Source organism: Eretmochelys imbricata, chromosome 7 (assembly GCF_965152235.1).
Source record: "Eretmochelys imbricata isolate rEreImb1 chromosome 7, rEreImb1.hap1, whole genome shotgun sequence".
Lineage (NCBI taxonomy): Eukaryota > Metazoa > Chordata > Testudines > Cheloniidae > Eretmochelys > Eretmochelys imbricata.
The window spans coordinates 123,917,998-123,934,842 of NC_135578.1; the positions used below are offsets into that span (position 1 = coordinate 123,917,998).

The 16,845-nt window shown below is 59.2% G+C and overlaps 2 protein-coding genes across 2 annotated transcripts in view; one reads left to right on the top strand and one right to left on the bottom strand.

The window, feature by feature from the left end:
* The window catches only part of ARMH3 (armadillo like helical domain containing 3), a 179,975-nt gene extending 179,429 nt beyond the window's left edge, over window positions 1–546 (bottom strand). The window contains exon 1 of the mRNA XM_077823332.1: window positions 503–546. The gene's annotated coding sequence lies outside the window, so the exon portion shown is untranslated. The remainder of the gene's footprint in view (window positions 1–502) is intronic.
* A 9,493-nt stretch (window positions 547–10,039) lies between these two features.
* On the top strand, window positions 10,040–14,480 carry HPS6 (HPS6 biogenesis of lysosomal organelles complex 2 subunit 3). The gene has a single exon (XM_077823335.1). The coding sequence runs from the start codon at window positions 10,134–10,136 to the stop codon at window positions 12,603–12,605; it is 2,472 nt and encodes an 823-aa protein (XP_077679461.1). The 5' UTR covers window positions 10,040–10,133; the 3' UTR covers window positions 12,606–14,480.
* Window positions 14,481–16,845: the final 2,365 nt, after the last annotated feature.

A 16,845-nucleotide genomic window follows, 5' to 3' on the forward strand; every position in this document is an offset into this window, starting at 1 on the left:
CGGCCAACCCCCCACCAACGGGGCAGAGCCCCCAGACCCCTCCCGGCCAACCCCCCCCCCCAACGGGGCAGAGCCCCAGACCCCTCCCGGCCAACGGGGCAGAGCCCCAGACCCCTCCCGGCCAACGGGGCAGAGCCCCCAGACCCCTCCCCCAAGACACCCCCCCCCCAGACGGGGCAGAGCCCCCAGACCGCTCTCGGCCAACCAATCCCCCCTCGGCGAGGCAGAGCCCCCAGACCCCTCCCGGCCAACGGGGCAGAGCCCCCAGACCCCTCCCCCAAGACACCCCCCCCCGCAGACGGGGCAGAGCCACCAGACCCCTCCCCCCAAGGCACCTCCCCCGGGCCCCCCAGTAGCAGACACCGCCTCCCCCCGAGCTGCAGGGCCCCGGCTCAGGGCGGCCCTGGGGGGCGGGGCCCCCGCGGCGCCATGGCGACGGGGGTCGAGCGGGCGGGGGCGGGGCCGAGGGGCCAAGGAGACGCCGGGACCCCCCGGCACTTACCTGAGGGCGAGCGGCTCACAGCCCGCCACGCGCAGGCGCGACCTGCCTCACCACCCCACTGCGCGTGCGCTTTGCGGAGCCCGTCAGTCCCGCCTCCTCCCGCGTCCCGCCAGGTCCTAGCGCTCGTCCATCTTGGTGCGGGGGTTGGCTGCCCCGCACCATTGCAACAGCAGCTCGGGGGCCGTCCTAGATACCCAGGGGCCGCCCCTGCTGCTGTCAGGCCGGGCGGGCACGGAGCAGGTTGGTGGTGAACCAGGAATGGAACCCAGGAGTCCTGGCTCCCAGCCCCCTGCTCTAACCATTAGACTCCCCTCCCCGAGCCGGGGAGAGAACCCAGGAGTCCTGGCTCCCAGCCCCCTGCTCTAACCATTAGACTCCCCTCCCCGAGCCGGGGAGAAAACCCAGGAGTCCTGGCTCCCAGCCCCCGCCTGCTCTAACCACTAAACCCCACTCCCCTCCAAGAGACAGAGCCCAGGACTCAAAAAGAACAGGAGGACTTGTGGCACCTTAGAGACTAACGAATTTATTTGAGCATGAGCTTTCGTGAGCTACAGCTCACTTCATGGGATGCATTCAGTGGAAAATACAGTGGGGAGATTTATATACACACAGAACATGAAACAATGGGTGTTACCAGACACACTGTAACCAGAGTGATCACTTAAGGTGAGCTATTACCAGCAGGAGAGCGGGGGGGTGGTGGGGAACCTTTTGTAGTGATAATCAAGGTGAGCCATTTTCAGCAGTTGACAAGAACATCTGAGGAACAGTCGGGGTGGCGGGGAATAAACATGGGGAAATAGTTTTACTTTGTGTAATGACCCATCCACTCCCAGTCGAAACAACAGACTGGACTTCTACATAGAGTGCTTCCGCCGACATGCACGGGCTGAAATCATGGAAAAGCAGCATCCCTTGCCCCATAACCTCAGCCATGCGGAACGCAATGCCATCCACAGCCTCAGAAACAACTCTGACATCATAATCAAAAAGGCTGACAAAGGAGGTGCTGTTGTCATCATGAATAGGTCGGAATATGAACAAGAGGCTGCTCAGCAGCTCTCCAACACCACTTTCTACAAGCCATTACCCTCTGATCCCACTGAGAGTTACCAAAAGAAACTACAGCATTTGCTCAAGAAACTCCCTGAAAAAGCACAAGAACAAATCTGCACAGACACACCCCTGGAACCCCGACCTGGGATATTCTATCTACTACCCAAGATCCATAAACCTGGAACTCCTGGGCGCCCCATCATCTCAGGCATTGGCACCCTGACAGCAGGATTGTCTGGCTATATAGACTCCCTCCTCAGGCCCTACACTACCAGCACTCCCAGCTACCTTCGAGACACCACTGACTTCCTGAGGAAACTACAATCCATCGGTGATCTTCCTGATAACACCATCCTGGCCACTATGGATGTAGAAGCCCTCGACACCAACATTCCACACAAAGATGGACTACAAGCCGTCAAGAACACTATCCCTGATAATGTCACGGCTAACCTGGTGGCTGAACTTTGTGACTTTGTCCTCACCCATAACTACTCCACATTTGGAGACAATGTATACCTTCAGATCAGCGGCACTGCTATGGGTACCCGCATGGCCCCACAGTATGCCAACATTTTTATGGCTGACTTAGAACAACGCTTCCTCAGCTCTCGTCCCCTAACACCCCTACTCTACTTGCGCTATATTGATGACATCTTCATCATCTGGACCCATGGAAAAGAAGCCCTTGAGGAATTCCACCATGATTTCAACAATTTCCATCCCACCATCAACCTCAGCCTGGACCAGTCCACACAAGAGATCCACTTCCTGGACACTATGGTGTTAATAAGCGATGGTCACATAAACACCACCCTATACCAGAAACCTACTGACTGCTATTCCTACCTACATGCCTCCAGACCACATCACACGATCCATTGTCTACGGCCAAGCTCTTCGATACAACCGCATTTGCTCCAACCCATCAGACAGAGACAAACACCTACAAGATCTCTATCAAGCATTCTTACAACTACAATACCCACCTGCTGAAGTGAAGAAACAGATTGACAGAGCCAGAAGAGTACCCAGAAGTCACCTACTACAGGACAGGCCCAACAAAGAAAATAACAGAATGCCACTTCAGCCCCCAACTAAAACCTCTCCAATGCATCATCAAAGATCTACAGCCTATCCTGAAGGACGACCCATCACTCTCACAGATCTTGGGAGACAGGCCAGTCCTCGCTTACAGACAGCTCCCCAACCTGAAACAAATACTCACCAGCATCCACACACCACACAACAGAACCGCTAACCCAGGAACCTATCCTTGCAACAAAGCCCTTTGCAAACTGTGTCCACATATCTATTCAGGGGACACCATCACAGGGCCTAATCACATCAGCCACACTATCAGAGGCTCGTTCACCTGCGCATCTACCAATGTGATCTACGCCATCATGTGCCAGCAATGCCCCTCTGCCATGTACATTGGCCAAACTGGACAGTCTCTACGTAAAAGAATAAATGGACACAAATCAGATGTCAAGAATTATAACATTCAAAAACCAGTCGGAGAACACTTCAATCTCTTTGCTCACTCGATTACAGACCTAAAAGTTGCAATTCTTCAACAAAAAACTTCAGAAACACACTCCAATGAGAGACTGATAAATTGGAATTAATTTGCAAACTGGATACAATTAACTTAGGCTTGAATAGAGACTGGGAGTAGATGGGTCATTACACAAAGTAAAACTATTTCCCCAGGTTTATTCCCCCCCTACCCCGACTGTTCCTCAGACGTTCTTGTCAACTGCTGGAAATGGCTCACCTTGATTATCACTACAAAAGGTTCCCCACCACCCCTACTCTCCTGCTGGTAATAGCGCACCTTAAGTGATCACTCTGGTTACAGTGTGTCTGGTGAACACCCATTGTTTCATGCTCTCTGTGTATATAAATCTCCCCACTGTATTTTTCACTCATGCTCAAATAAATTGGTTAGTCTCTAAGGTGCCACAAGTCCTCCTGTTCTTTTTGCGGATAGAGACTAACACGGCTGCTACTCTGAAGCCCAGGACTCCTGACTCACTGCAGACCCTGTAGCAGGATCAGGGGTATAGTCAGAATTTCTGTCATTTCTCAAGCCAGTGCACAGTCTGTCAGCGCGTCTACTGCAACACGGTGCAAGACTCAGCACTGATCCGCAAACCTTCACACAGGCAGCCATCCCTGCCCTGCAGCCAGGCTAGTGTGTAGCAACCAGCCATGCAGTTCACAGGAGTTAATGATGCAGTAATAAGAGAGCATCCCATCCCCCGTCTCTCTCCCCACCCCCATAAGCTATACTGGGCACTAACAATCGTTAACAAAAAATCAACAGCCTGAGGCAGAAACCTGAAGGCAATGGGAGAAAGAAGCCCTGCTGGGGACAGTTTTGGCCCAGAGGCCGAAGGTGAGGTCAGAAAGGTCTGGGTCACCACCACTTCCTTCACTGCTCAGAGGATGAAACTCCAGAATTCCTTCTTCCCACTCAATAGCAGGTTTACAGGAACTCTCTCCCTCCCTCCTAGCAGACTGGCAACCCGCCAGCACCCTTCCCTCCTCTGAGATCACAGCTGATTCATTCCTTGAATGACACAGGGTGGGTTGTGTTGAAATGCCAGGCCAGTCTCCTCTTTCCCTGAGAACTCCTGGGGGCAGGAGAGTACATGCCAAAGCAACGCAGCCATTTCGTGACCATCCCAAATTTTGCAAGCCAGGGGTGTCAGAAAAGGAACCTGGGATTTCCCTACACCCCCCCATGGGGGTGTTTACTCCCCCTGTATTTCCCCAACCCCACTCCCCCCAGTTTTGTGAACTAGTTACACACAGTGTTGCCAGTTTAGTAATTGTTTGGAAATGTGAATTGAAATTGAAACATTAATACACACTTTAAAAGCATACACAGTGTATGATAAAATACGTGTATCTGAAAAGGTATCACAGATTTGAAAAGTAGGAACATAGACTAGCTTCCTTCTACAGCTGTTTGTGACAATGTCAGTGCATTCATTTCGGTGATGTGGGCCAACCTAATAATTTCAAATGATGATTTGTAAGCAAAGTCTAAACGAGCTCTCCCTGACAGCCAGTGATGAGCTGGGGGCTGGGGGGAAAGGCTTCAGGACCAGACTATATTTACATTCAAACCTCATCTACCCAGGTATCCATCAAATAGAGCTGTGTTGCCCAAGTGATAGATTTTGGCTGGGGCTGGGTTACAAATCACTTGAACCGGGGGGGGTTGGGGGGGGTTGGGGGGGGAAAGAAATGTTGTTATTCTTATTGTAGGAGTAAAGGGCAGTAGAACCGTACTTAGCCTTGATGGTCTGCCTGAGTCACAAGTACTGTTTGACCTGCCCCTCTCCACTGTTTAAAGACAGAGCTGATTAGGCTCCATAGAGAGTCTTTTGTTCTGCTAAGTGACCACTACAGCTGAAATCACTGAGAATCAGGTCTAAGTGCTCAGACCGGCTGTGGGACAGTGTTTCTGTGGCAGAGACGGCCCAGTCTGCACTCGCAGCGAGGTTCCCCACTGAGAGTTCAGCTGAAATCACTGACAGCCGGTGGAACCTCAAGAGACCAACTGGCTGAGGTCACAGTGGAGGTGGCAGCCGAAGGTGACGGCGCAGGGCCATTGGCCACAGAGCGATGGAGTGAACGGTGGCACAACGAACAACAGAGGCCAGAGCGAACCGTGAGCAGCTGGAGGAACGAGCAAGGTGCCTTCTTGCCCCCCACCTGGGAGGTGAACTCAGGTGAAAGCACCTCTGAACTCTGAGTCCCCACTGACCAAGGACAACACCGGTGAGTGTTAATGAGGCTGTTGAGAATGCTGGAGACACAACACATGCGAACAATCATGGCCGTGGCATCCTACTTTCCGTTTAGGCAAGAGATACCACACACTGGCAAACTGGAGGCCAATGTTAAGTGCATTGACACGTGTTCATCCTGAAGATGAACACTGGTTCCGAACAAGACCAGCAAATGCTCACTGCCTTTCTGCAAGAAACTCAGCTGACTGGCTAGATGCATGTGGTGCAACAGTGAAAGGCTCAACAGTAGAAAAAGTGAAGACCTCTCTGACCACGTTCAAAAATTTGCATACATAGCTGATGATTGCACCAGTGCAAATGGTCATCAAGTATTAAGTCATTGTGTACATTATCTTGATGTCAGCGGTAGGCCAGTAGATGCATTTCTAGATGTTCAAGTTATAGAGGACAGATTGGCTGCAGCTGTGACAACCCACATCTTAGAAGAGTTAAATGCTCGTCAGTGGGCCCCCAAACAGATGGCTGCTTGTGCATTTGATGGAGCTGCAAACTTCTCTGGAAGACATGGTGGAGCACAAGCTTTGCTCAGAGAAAAGCGTAACCCTAGTCTCTCCTATACATACTGCAGAGGCCATCTACTCCAACTAGCGCTAGTACGAGCTGCGGACTCTTCAAAAGACATTAAAAAAGCTATACATTTGATGTCTTCATTATATTCTTTTTTCAGCAAGAGTCCAAAAAGACTGAATATCTTGGACAATATAGAAGATACACTGGGACTGAAGTTCAAATTAGTCTAACCTGGGAAAACCCTCTGGCTTTCTCATGAGCGATCCTTGGCTGTTGTCTTAAAATTACTCCAGCCATTATTATTGGCTTTGGAAAGTATCTACCAAGATGGGATGGATCTAAATAGTGAGGCTGGTGGATTACTTCTGCTACTAAATTTACAGAAGACTATCGCCATTCTCTCTCTTGTAAGTCTACTGTTGAAACCACTTCGGTCATTAAACAATGTCTTCCAGGCATCTGCTACAACCGAAGTAGATCTTTGTCCAGCAATAGAAGCTACACTTGGATCAACCAGAGAGCTATCCATTGAAAAAGTACTGGAAGAAGCAAAGACTTCAGTCCAGAAGTTGACTAATGAAGGTATTTATACAGAATCGTTAAGTGAAGAGGACAAGAAGTGTTTGTTAAGACAACCGAAAAAGTACACAGACTTGATTCTTAAAAATCGACAACAGCAACTTCTAGATTCCACTCAGCCTCTATGTAGCTTTTACAGATCCCTGTCCTATAAAACACCGACAGCTGAGTGGAGTGCGGCACTACCGGCCCTGGGGCTGCCATGTGCTCAGGACAGAACGGAGAATTAGAACACACAGTGGAATATCATATGACGAATGAATGGAGATTTGACTTCAACTTCTTTTTTATCATCACGAGAGGCTCGACCCAATCTTTGTGCTACGTTTCGTGGGCTGAAAGAAGTAGGAATTCATTTCTTGCTACTCCCAGTCACAACAGCTACAGTCGAGCGTCCTTTTTCATCATGGAATAGAATGCTGTGTTCGGAGAGAAGAGGCCTTCTGCCTGATCATGGGAATGAACTAATGAGCATATCGGTTGAAGGAATGGAAGTACCGGACACAGGAGAAGCCACCAAAGATGAACACATTGCGTTCAAGAAGTTCATTAACAGAGTTGTGCAAAATTATAACAAGAAACCAAGAAGGATGTAGATGTCGTGCTTCATAGAAGGCTTGAGTAGTCAACTTTAATTTGTGTGATGATTTTAAAATCTAATAAAATGGTCATGAAATATTTTTCAGTTTTTACTATGGTGCCATACAGCCCAGCTTCACCCTCAGGGTCTCACCCCTCATCGGCCCTGACACCCACCCCCCACTTGTAAATTTGAACACACACCCCTAATTTCAATTCCCGGGAAAAACACTGAAAGGAACTCAAGAAGTGCTACAAATTCTTCCTCTTTAAGACAAAATTGCAACCTTCAGAGGCTGCATGCCCCAGCGTATCCTCCTTCTTGGTCCAAACTTAGGAATTGCTGGCCTGGGTCAGACCCAGGGTCCATCTAGTCCAGTGTCCTGTTTCTGGTAATGGTGACCAGCACCAGATTCTTAGAGGAAGGTGCAGGAACCCCCAGAATCGGCAGATGGGGGATAATTTGTACACTGTGAAGGTCTCATCCCTCCCAATGCCTCTTCATTAGAGATGGTTTAAATCAGAGGTGGACAAACTACAGCCCACGGGACCATCCTGCCCGGCCCCTCAGCTCCTGGCCGAGGAGGCTAGCCCCCGGCCCCTCCCCCACTGTTCCCCCTCTCCCACAGCTACATCGCCACATGGGCAGTGCTCTGCCCGCTGCTCCTACTGGGCAGCATGGGGAGCGTGGCTGGCTCTGGCCGGGTGGCGTGGCTGCGAGCTCCTGCTCCTACTGAGCAGCATGGTAAGGGGGCAGGGAGCAGGGGGGTTAGGTAAGGGAGCGGGGAGGTCCCGGGGGGCAGTCAGGGAGCAGTTGGATGGGGTGGAGGTTCTGGGGGGGCGGTCAGGGGAACAGGGAGGGTTGGGAGTGGGAGTCTTGGGGGGCCTGTCAGGGGGTGGGGGTGTGGATAGGGGGTGGGGGAGCAGTCAGGGGACAGGGAGCAGGGGGGTGGATAAGGGGGTGGGATCCTGGGGGGCAGTTAGGGGCAGGGGGTCCTGGGAGGGGACGGTCAGGGGACGAGGAGCAGAGGATGGGTGGATAGGGGGAGGGAGTCTAGGGGAGCTGTCAGGGGTCGGGGGTGTGGAGGGGGTTGGATAGGGGACAGGGGGTCCCAGTTCAGGGGACAAGGAGCAGGGGGGCTGGACGGGTCAGGAGTTCTGAAAAGGTCAGTCAGGGGGCGGGAAGTGGGAGGTGGTGGATAGGGGGCGGGGGCCAGGCTGTTTGGGGAGCACAGCCTTCCCTACCTGGCCCTCTGTACAGTTGCGCAACCCCGATGTGGCCCTTGGGCCAAAAAGTTTGCCCACCCCTGGCTTAAATCCTGAAGCACGAGGGTTTGCGTCTCCTCTAAAACTTTCATAGCATCAACTATCAACTGGACATTTCCACATCAACGGTCAACCCCACATCAAATCTGAATAAGTTCTTGACCTCAAAGACATACTGTGGCGGTGAGTTCCACAGTTTAAGCATGTGTTGTGTGAAGAAGTATTTCCTTTTATCGGTTCGAATCTGCCACCTTTCAGCATAACCGAACATCCCCCGGCTCCCCCGTTCGGAGACAGGGACAAGAGACGTGGCCCAGCGGTTATTTTATACACTTGTATGGGGTCCCCTTTTGTTGCTCTCCCCCTAAGGCAAAGGATTCTTTCCCACCCTTTCTGTCTCTCTTCCTGAGAGAGTGTTTTTCAGGCCCCAATCCTTCCCATCAGCCAGGGGAGGGGCCGGGCCGGGCCGGGCCGGGCCCCCTCTCTGTCCTGCTCCACCCTGTACGCGTGGGGTGCAGCCCTGGGGCCCGCGGCCACCCGCCCCTGGGGCACCCCCTTGACTCTCCCGGCCGCTGAGCTCCTCCAAACTCGCGACACAAGTGGCGGGGCCCGCCCGGGGCGGGAAGAGGCAGGTGGCCGGCCCATGGCACCGGGCCGCCCCCGAGCGGCCCCCGGGGGGCGGGCCAGGGCGGGGGCGGCTCGGCCGGGGTCCGGGTCGAGCCTCGCCGGGCAGGGACGGAAGTACAAGGGCCGGGGCTGGGGACGCGGGGCGGGGAGGGAGACGCGGCTCCGCCCGGAAGCCGAGGGCCTCGTGATCGCAGCGGGGCGCGCAGCTGAGCGCGGCCGGGCCCCGGCGCTGGGCGAGCGGCCCGGCTCCGAGCGGGCGCCCGGGAGCGCAGGGCCGGGGCGCGGCGCAGAGACGCGCGGAGCAGGCCACCGGGGCGCACGCAGGCCGGGCAGGCGCAGCCAGCGGGGGGGGCGCGGGGCTTGGGGAGCCCCCGGGGGAGCCAGGGCGAGCCGGGGGGGGGGTGTCTGGGGAGCCCCCGGGGGAGCCAGGGCGAGCCGGGGGGGGGTGTCTGGGGAACCCCCGGGGGAGCTAGGGCGAGCCGGGGCGGGGGGTGTCTGGGGAGCCCCCGGGGGAGCTAGGGCGAGCCGGGGCGGGGGGTGTCTGGGGAGCCCCCGGGGGAGCTAGGGCGAGCCGGGGCGGGGGGTGTCTGGGGAGCCCCCGGGGGAGCTAGGGCGAGCCGGGGCGGGGGGTGTCTGGGGAGCCCCCGGGGGAGCTAGGGCGAGCCGGGGCGGGGGGTGTCTGGGGAGCCCCCGGGGGAGCTAGGGCGAGCCGGGGCGGGGGGTGTCTGGGGAGCCCCCGGGGCAGCTAGGGCGAGCCGGTGGGGGGGCTGTCTGGGGAGCCCCCGGGGGAGTCAGGGCGAGCCGGTGGGGGGGCTGTCTGGGGAGCCCCCGGGGGAGTCAGGGCGAGCCGGTGGGGGGGCTGTCTGGGGAGCCCCCGGGGGAGTCAGGGCGAGCCGGGGCGGGGGGTGTCTGGGGAGCCCCTGGGGGAGCTAGGGCGAGCCGGGGCGGGGGGTGTCTGGGGAGCCCCCGGGGGAGCTAGGGCGAGCCGGGGCGGGGGGTGTCTGGGGAGCCCCCGGGGGAGCTAGGGCGAGCCGGGGCGGGGGGTGTCTGGGGAGCCCCCGGGGGAGTCAGGGCGAGCCGGGGCGGGGGGTGTCTGGGGAGCCTCAGGCAGTGGTGACAGCTCAGCAGCCAGGGCCCTCTCTGCCCCGCCTCATGCTGGCGGGGGCTGCGCCAGGCGCCCCGAGATGAAGCGAGCCGGGGCGCTGCGGCAGGTCTCCGACTTCAGCGACTTTGTCAGCGGCCGGCGCCTGCGGGAGCTGCTGAGCCAGCATGGGCCGGGCCTGGCGACCCCCCACGTCCAGACCAGCCCAGATGGCCAGCACCTCCTGCTGCTCCTGCGTGGTCGGCCGGCGCTCCAGCCGCAGGTGATCGCCTTCCAGCGCCTGGGCACCGGGGCGGGGGACCTGGAGAGGAGCTGGCAGCCGCCCCAGCCCCCCATCACGGAACTGCTCTTCCTGCAGAGCCCCGCAGCGCGGACCTCCTGGGTGCTGGCCGTCGTCTGGGAGCAGGGCAGGACCGAGGTGTGGGGGTTCGTGACGGCGCTGGGCTGGCAGCTGCAGCAGACCCTGGAGTTGTGCCACGGGGCCCGGGCTCGGATTGTTTCCATCTGCAGCCAGGGAGGCAGTCTGGTCTGGTGCGAGGAGAGGCCCCCCTCGGACGCTCATCTGGACCCAGGCAGGGGGGCCTTCGGGTACTGCATCTGCACCAGGGCTCTGGAGCTGGGGGAGCAGGGGGCACGCCTGGGCGCCATGCGGATAGTGGTGCACAACAGCCCCCAGTACCAAGTCCTGGCCTCACCCCAGCATGTCTTCCTGGTGCCCACCGGCGCCACCTTTGCCAGCGTCTCCACGTTCCTGCTCATCTGGTGCCCTCGGGAGGCTAAAGTCACCATTGTGGCCCCGTCTGGCGGGTTCGTCCACAGCAAAGACCTGCACTCCAGTGACTTCAAGAAGCTCGTGTTTGGGTCCGTGGGTCTCCTGTTGTCCATAGCGCCTCTGGACATTCATACTTGTGCCCTGTCCAGCTGCGGGGGGCTCCTGCTGCTCAGCACACGAGGCACGGTGCGTCTGGTTCAGCCAGACGGGACCTGGAGACAGGTCTATGATCTGGGGGGCAGCTGCCTGGCCCAAGGAGACCCCGTGCAGCTGAAGGCCTTTGGCAGCACCCTGGCCTGCGTGCTGGCGGGGGTCTTGTATCTCATTGACCTGACCAGTGGGAGGCTGATTGAGAAAAGACTCCTGAGCACCAAAGAGGTGCATTTCCTGGAGTCCCCGAGAGGGGCAGAGGAGATCCAGCTCCTCACCCCGGCCGGCATCTATCACTTCAGCTTCTCCAGCCCGGAGGAGGGCGGCAGGCCCGAGCCCGCCCTGGTGGAGACGGTCTTTGAGGAAGCCTGCAAGTACTACCAAAGGCGGAGCCTGAGCAGCTCCCAGCTGACGGTGGAGAAGCTGAAGAAGGGGGACATGTTCCAGGCACCCATTGTGCTCTCCTCCATCCTGCAGCACAGCCTCCCCGATAAGGAGAGGGCAGCCAGGGCCCTCCCGGAGACCTACGCCAAGCTGCTGAGCACGATGAGCATGGATCTCCAGAGCTACCTGAGCCTGGAGCTGCTCAAGTCCTGCGTCGTGGGCGCTTCGGAGAGCGAAGTCGACAGGTGCTGCGAGGAGCTGGTGGAGCAGGAGGTCAGCCGCCTCCTGCACTTGGACTTGGACAGGGAGAACCTGGCGTATCTGAACGCTGTCTTCAGCTCCTTCCCCAGGGCCTCCTGGAAAGCCATCCGGGGCAGCCTGCAGCTGCAGCAGAATGGAGACGGGCTCCTGGTGGCCAGGGCCACCCCAGACATCTGGAAGAAGGTCTTGGGGGGGCCAGTCCCTAACTGGTCCCAGCAGGAGGAGCGGGGCGTCAATGGGGCGGTCCCGCTCTTCGAGCTCATCTGCGGCTCCCTGCACAGGTTCAAACCCAAGTGGCTGCCCAGCTTTGTGGAGCTGACCCAGCAGTACCTTGGCACCTCCTGGACATACAGCACCAAGGAGGGCCCCGAGGGCGGGGTGCCCCTCTACAGGAGAGCGCTGGCCGTTCTCGACCGGACGCGCCACCGCACGGCCACCGACCGCGAGATGGAGATCGAGCTGCTGCTGTGCAGTGCGCGGCCCAAAGCTGTCCTGCAAGCCGTGCAGCTGCTCGTCCGCCTCCGCAGGTGGCAGCGGGTGGTGGAGGCGGCCGAGAAATTTTCCAAGCTCAGCCCGCTGCTCGCCAAGGAGATCTTCACCACCCTCCTGGCGCAGTTCGCCCAGCACCGGGACCTGGACCCGTACCTGGCCACCCTGTGGGAGCTGTGCCCCGCAGACTTGACCGTCTCGGACGTTCTCAGCATCGTCCTGCAGCACCTCCCCCGCTCGGAGGGCGACCCGGCTCCCTTCTCCGCCGGGGGCGCCCCGCTGACCCTGGCCTTGCTGAAGCCGCTGTTGCACAAGGTGGTGCAGCGTCAGTGCACTCAGGACGATCTTTATGCTGACATCTTGCAGGGCCTTCCGTTCCCGCCGCCCGCCCCGCCGAGACAGCACAGGCCTGGCCCCAAGGCCGCCCCGGAAACACCGCCGCAGACGGGAGCGTGCAGGACTCCTTGCCCGGGCTGTGACCCGAGCGATGCTGTATGAACAGCCGTGTGGACGGAATGGGAGTGACAACCTAGCGAGCGTGGGTAGGGGATGCCCCCTGCAACAGCTGGGGTGGGGCAGCAGACGCCAGCTTCCCCCCATTTCCAGAGGCAGAGACCAACTCTAGTTAAACCTTCCTGCCTCAAACAGACTCCCAAGACGTTGCACCATTCATGAGTCCGTGGGGTGAGGGGGGCGGCCCAGGCAAGACCTGGGGGAGGATCACTGGGGTGTCTGTGGGGTTTTTACAGCTGAGGCAGTTTCCCCAGAGAAGGAGTGTGAGAGAGAGGGAGAGCTCTGACTGCATGCGAGAGCCCCCCTCCTGGCCTACAGCACCCCTTTGAGTTAAACGCTGGCTTCCTGCCCTCTACCAATGGAGCGTGGGGGATAAAGTACAAGGTCTTAACCCAAATTCCCATTTCACTTCATTTGTTTTTGAAAGTCCCCTGCTGTAACTTGCCCACGGCCAGGCTGTTTAGGAGCAGGCATGCCCCTTGGCAGCACGGGATCACTGGTGAATGAACCCGCTCACGTGGGCACTGCTGGCCTGGACCCAGTCTCTAAAACCTCCCCACTGCGGCTGTTTCTGCTCCTGAGCTCCTGGCTGGCTGGTCCCCGGGACCGCAGCCTGGGCCTCAGGCCGGAGGCGCCCTTGCCAGCGGCAGCCCCGTCCGTTCATGGCCTTGCTAGTGTGTCTCTCCCCCGGGGGATCAGCTCATCAGCTGCCCCGAGTGGCGAATGGCCGATTTCCTAATGAAACCGCAGAGCGGCCGCAAGCTCAGGCCTGGGGCCGGCAGCTGTGCCCTGGCTGCCCCTTGCCTGCGGCGAGGCCCCGCCTGCCCTAGCAGCGCCTGCTGGCGGCTGTAGTGCAGGAGGCAAACTTAGACCCGGCCTCTCCTTTCCTGTTCCTGGCCCTGGGCTCTAACCTCCTCTCAGCCTTCCAAGAAACGCGGGGTGCTGTGTCAGCCTTGGCTGGCTTCCCCCCGGCCGAGTCAGGGCCACCGGGGAGCCGCTCGCCCCCTCGCCTGCCCAGGGTCCGTCTCTCCTGGGGGGACGCCAGACGCTGGTCGGCTCCCTGTGCGAATGCAGCCGCTCGGGGCAGGGCTTGCTTGGCTGGGATTGGAACGGGAGACCCGGCCGCGCTCACAGCCCCTGCCTGGTTTGCTCCTCCCAAGGGGGTTTTGTTTTTTAAATGGGCGAGGAAACATTTTAAAGAAACCTAAACTGCCCGTGAAGGGTCCTGGGGCAGCGCTGGGTTTAAGGGCGGCTGAGCGCGGCCGTGCATCTATTTCAATGGGAAGAGGGGGCCCGGCTGTCCGGGTGCTGAGCCCCCGCGGCTCCCACGAACTCTGGCTGGAGTTGGCTGCGCTCTCAGCCCTGCTGACTGTCTGCAGGGGGGAGGCTGCATGGGCCGGGAGCACACGCAAGGGTTTGTGTGGGTCAGCGTGAGTTGGGAGCTGCCGGCCAGCTGGTTTCTGGAGGAGGGAGGCATAGGGAACTGGTCGGATCCAACGCCTCCAGCCCAGATCCCCACGGGTGGCGCTGGCCGCGCTCTGGGCCCCGCAGGCAATCGCTGGCCGCTCGTCAGGCGCTAGCCCTTGGCCCGGGAGGAACTTTTCCGAGGGCTCCATGTGTCACACCAGCAGGCACGAGGAGAGCTCTGGCTGGTGCTTCAGCCCCTGTCTCTCCCACCCCCAGGGCCCAGCTGCAGTGGGTCAGGGCAGGCAGGGCGCCCGGGGGGCAGAGCAGAGTGTGTGCTGCATCAGCCGCTCCCTCTCCTGCCTCGCTCACCCCACTGCCCTCCCATGCCTTCCTCTGGGCACAGGGCCCCACTCCTGGGGGGGAGCCCCTCCCTTCCAGCAAGGCCTCGCTAATTACCAGCCCCAGAGGGAGGCGGGAGGTCACGCTGGCGAGATGCAATCAGCTGGGCTCCCTTGAGTTGCCAGGTCTAAGGGGCAGCCCCTGCAGGCAGTCAGCTGTGCTCAGGCATTGGGCATAGGTCCGGGGGAGGGGAGGTGTCTTCTGGAGTGACTGCCCGTCCGTCCCCTCTGTGCCTGGGTCTAGAGCAGAGCCCGGCTGTCGGCAGCCCCCTAAGCTGTGAAGCTGCCTGGTCCCTGTTCCCATCTGCGTCAAAGATCAGGAGTGGGAGGTGGGTGCTTTGGGGATTGTCTACACCAGAGCCCTTCACCTTGACTTACCTGATCCCATGGGTGAGCTACCCTGGCTGGCCTGGCGCCAGGTTAACTCGAGGGCTCAAGCCTTAGTGTAGACAGCTCTCGGGGGCTGAGGCAGTGCAGTGACTGGCAGCTGGGTGACTTCCAAAACAGAGAGGAGCTGTACCTGCCTAGCCCCTTCTGCCCCAATTACTGTGTCTTACACCCCAGTCTCTCTGAAGCACGAAGGGGCTTTGCTACCTTGGGCAGCTGCTGGGCCTGCGAATGCAGCTGCTCCTTAAAACAGCAGCTTCACTTGTCCAAGGGGTGGGGGGGTCGGGGAAGGGGCTGCTCCTGGGACCAGCTCAGCTCCCTGCCTACCCAGCTGCAGGAGCCTTGGTGGCCAGCAGGCCCTGTGCCAGCTTGCCCTCCCTCCCTAGTTTTCCAGTGAGTGTCATTAACCAGCTGGCGTAGAACATCTCACACCGGCAAGAGAAAAGAGTTTGAGGCCAAGTTGGGCGGCTCTTTGTTTGCACAAGGAAGGAGTCTTTAGGCCGTAGTTGGCTTTGCATGCCACTGTCCAGTTGCTCTTGTCCTATATGCAATATTAAAAGGTGTTTAACAAGTGACAGCCAGTCTCCTGTCTTGCCCTGGCTGCGGGCCCTTGGGCCCAGGCTCGCCTGGCTGGCAGCTGCTGCCGGAGCTCTAGGCGGAGGCTGGGGGCTGCGGAAAGTCCCTGTAGCGGACGGCATACCCACGTGCAAACGCACTGCTGGGCCTGTGGAAGAGGAACTGCTGATGCTGTTAGGATCCGCTTGGCTTGTTATCAATGCAGCTTTGTTCCGCTGCAGGCCGTGGCAGGGAGGGGAAGTGGGTCACTTTCTCCCCCAGCTGCCTGGCTCTGCTCCAGCGAGCCGAGGGTGCCTGTGGAGCAGTGTCTCCGAAGCAGGGCCCAGGGGCCTGGGCTCAGTGCACCTGGGTGCACGCCAAGGGAGGGTGATGGGCTGGGGCCCGGTTTAGGGTTTCAGTGAAAACACAGCACCCAGCCCCGAGAGCGCTGGGCCAGGAGGGACCATCAGCTCCTCTGGTCCGACCCCCTGTCCAGCACGGGCTGTTGCATTTCACCCGGATGCCCTTGTCCTGGGCCCGCAGGCTGCGGTTCCACTCCAGCATTTCAGCCGTCAGGAAACCGCCGGGTGGGTGGCAGAGACCGTGGGGAGCCAAGGCACTGAGGCGATGGGACGCCCAGTTGATCCTCGCTGGTGAGCTGGGCTCCAGGCTGCACAGAAAGGTAACACCCCCCACTTCTCCCTGTTCCCTGCCAATCTGAGCTGGGGGGATTCCTTCCTCACCCCACGTCTGGCCCTCGGCCTGTCTCCGACCGTGCCAGCCAGGCCACTAGACAGAGGGTTCTGTGACGGGCCTCCGAGCACTGGTCCGCCCTGGCCAGGGTCCCGGCTCTGGTGGTCCCTGATGCTTCGGGGGGGAACACAAAGACACATACACAACCCCTGTGTGGGGTGGCTCAGCACGTGGCTGACAGAAAGAAAGTGCCACCTGGTGGCTTCACAACACTGCTTTCCACATGGCCCGGGGCTTTCCCGGAGTGCCCCCCCACCTCCCCCGGGGTTCCCTCTTGCCTGCCCTGCCTGGGGTGGGAGATGGCCAGGCTCACGGCTTGTGGGGCTATAGCTTTAGTAGGGCACAGCCTCGCCCAGCTGGATTTGTGGGGGGCCAGAACACCCCCATGAGGGGAGGGGCAAAGAGCTTATGCTCTGCCTTGCCCTCTCCCCCCAGCCGCAGCCTGGGCCAGCGGGGAAGGGGGGCAGGTGCCGTAGCCTGGCCCGGCTGCAGTGGGTGCAGAGCTGCTGGGACGACTTCAACCTGCTTGTGGGCTGGTATCCACCTTCCTTCCCACAGTGCTCGTGACCTCCTCTGGTTCTGGGCCCGGACCCAAGCTGCTGGCGTGTGAGGAGCTGCCCAGGGCGAGCTGGAGCTGTACCCAAGGGCCCCTGCTTTCCGCCAGCCTCCGCAGGGAGACAGACCAAAGTCTTTCCTGCAGTTCTCTGATCCCAAGGCTCCCAAGC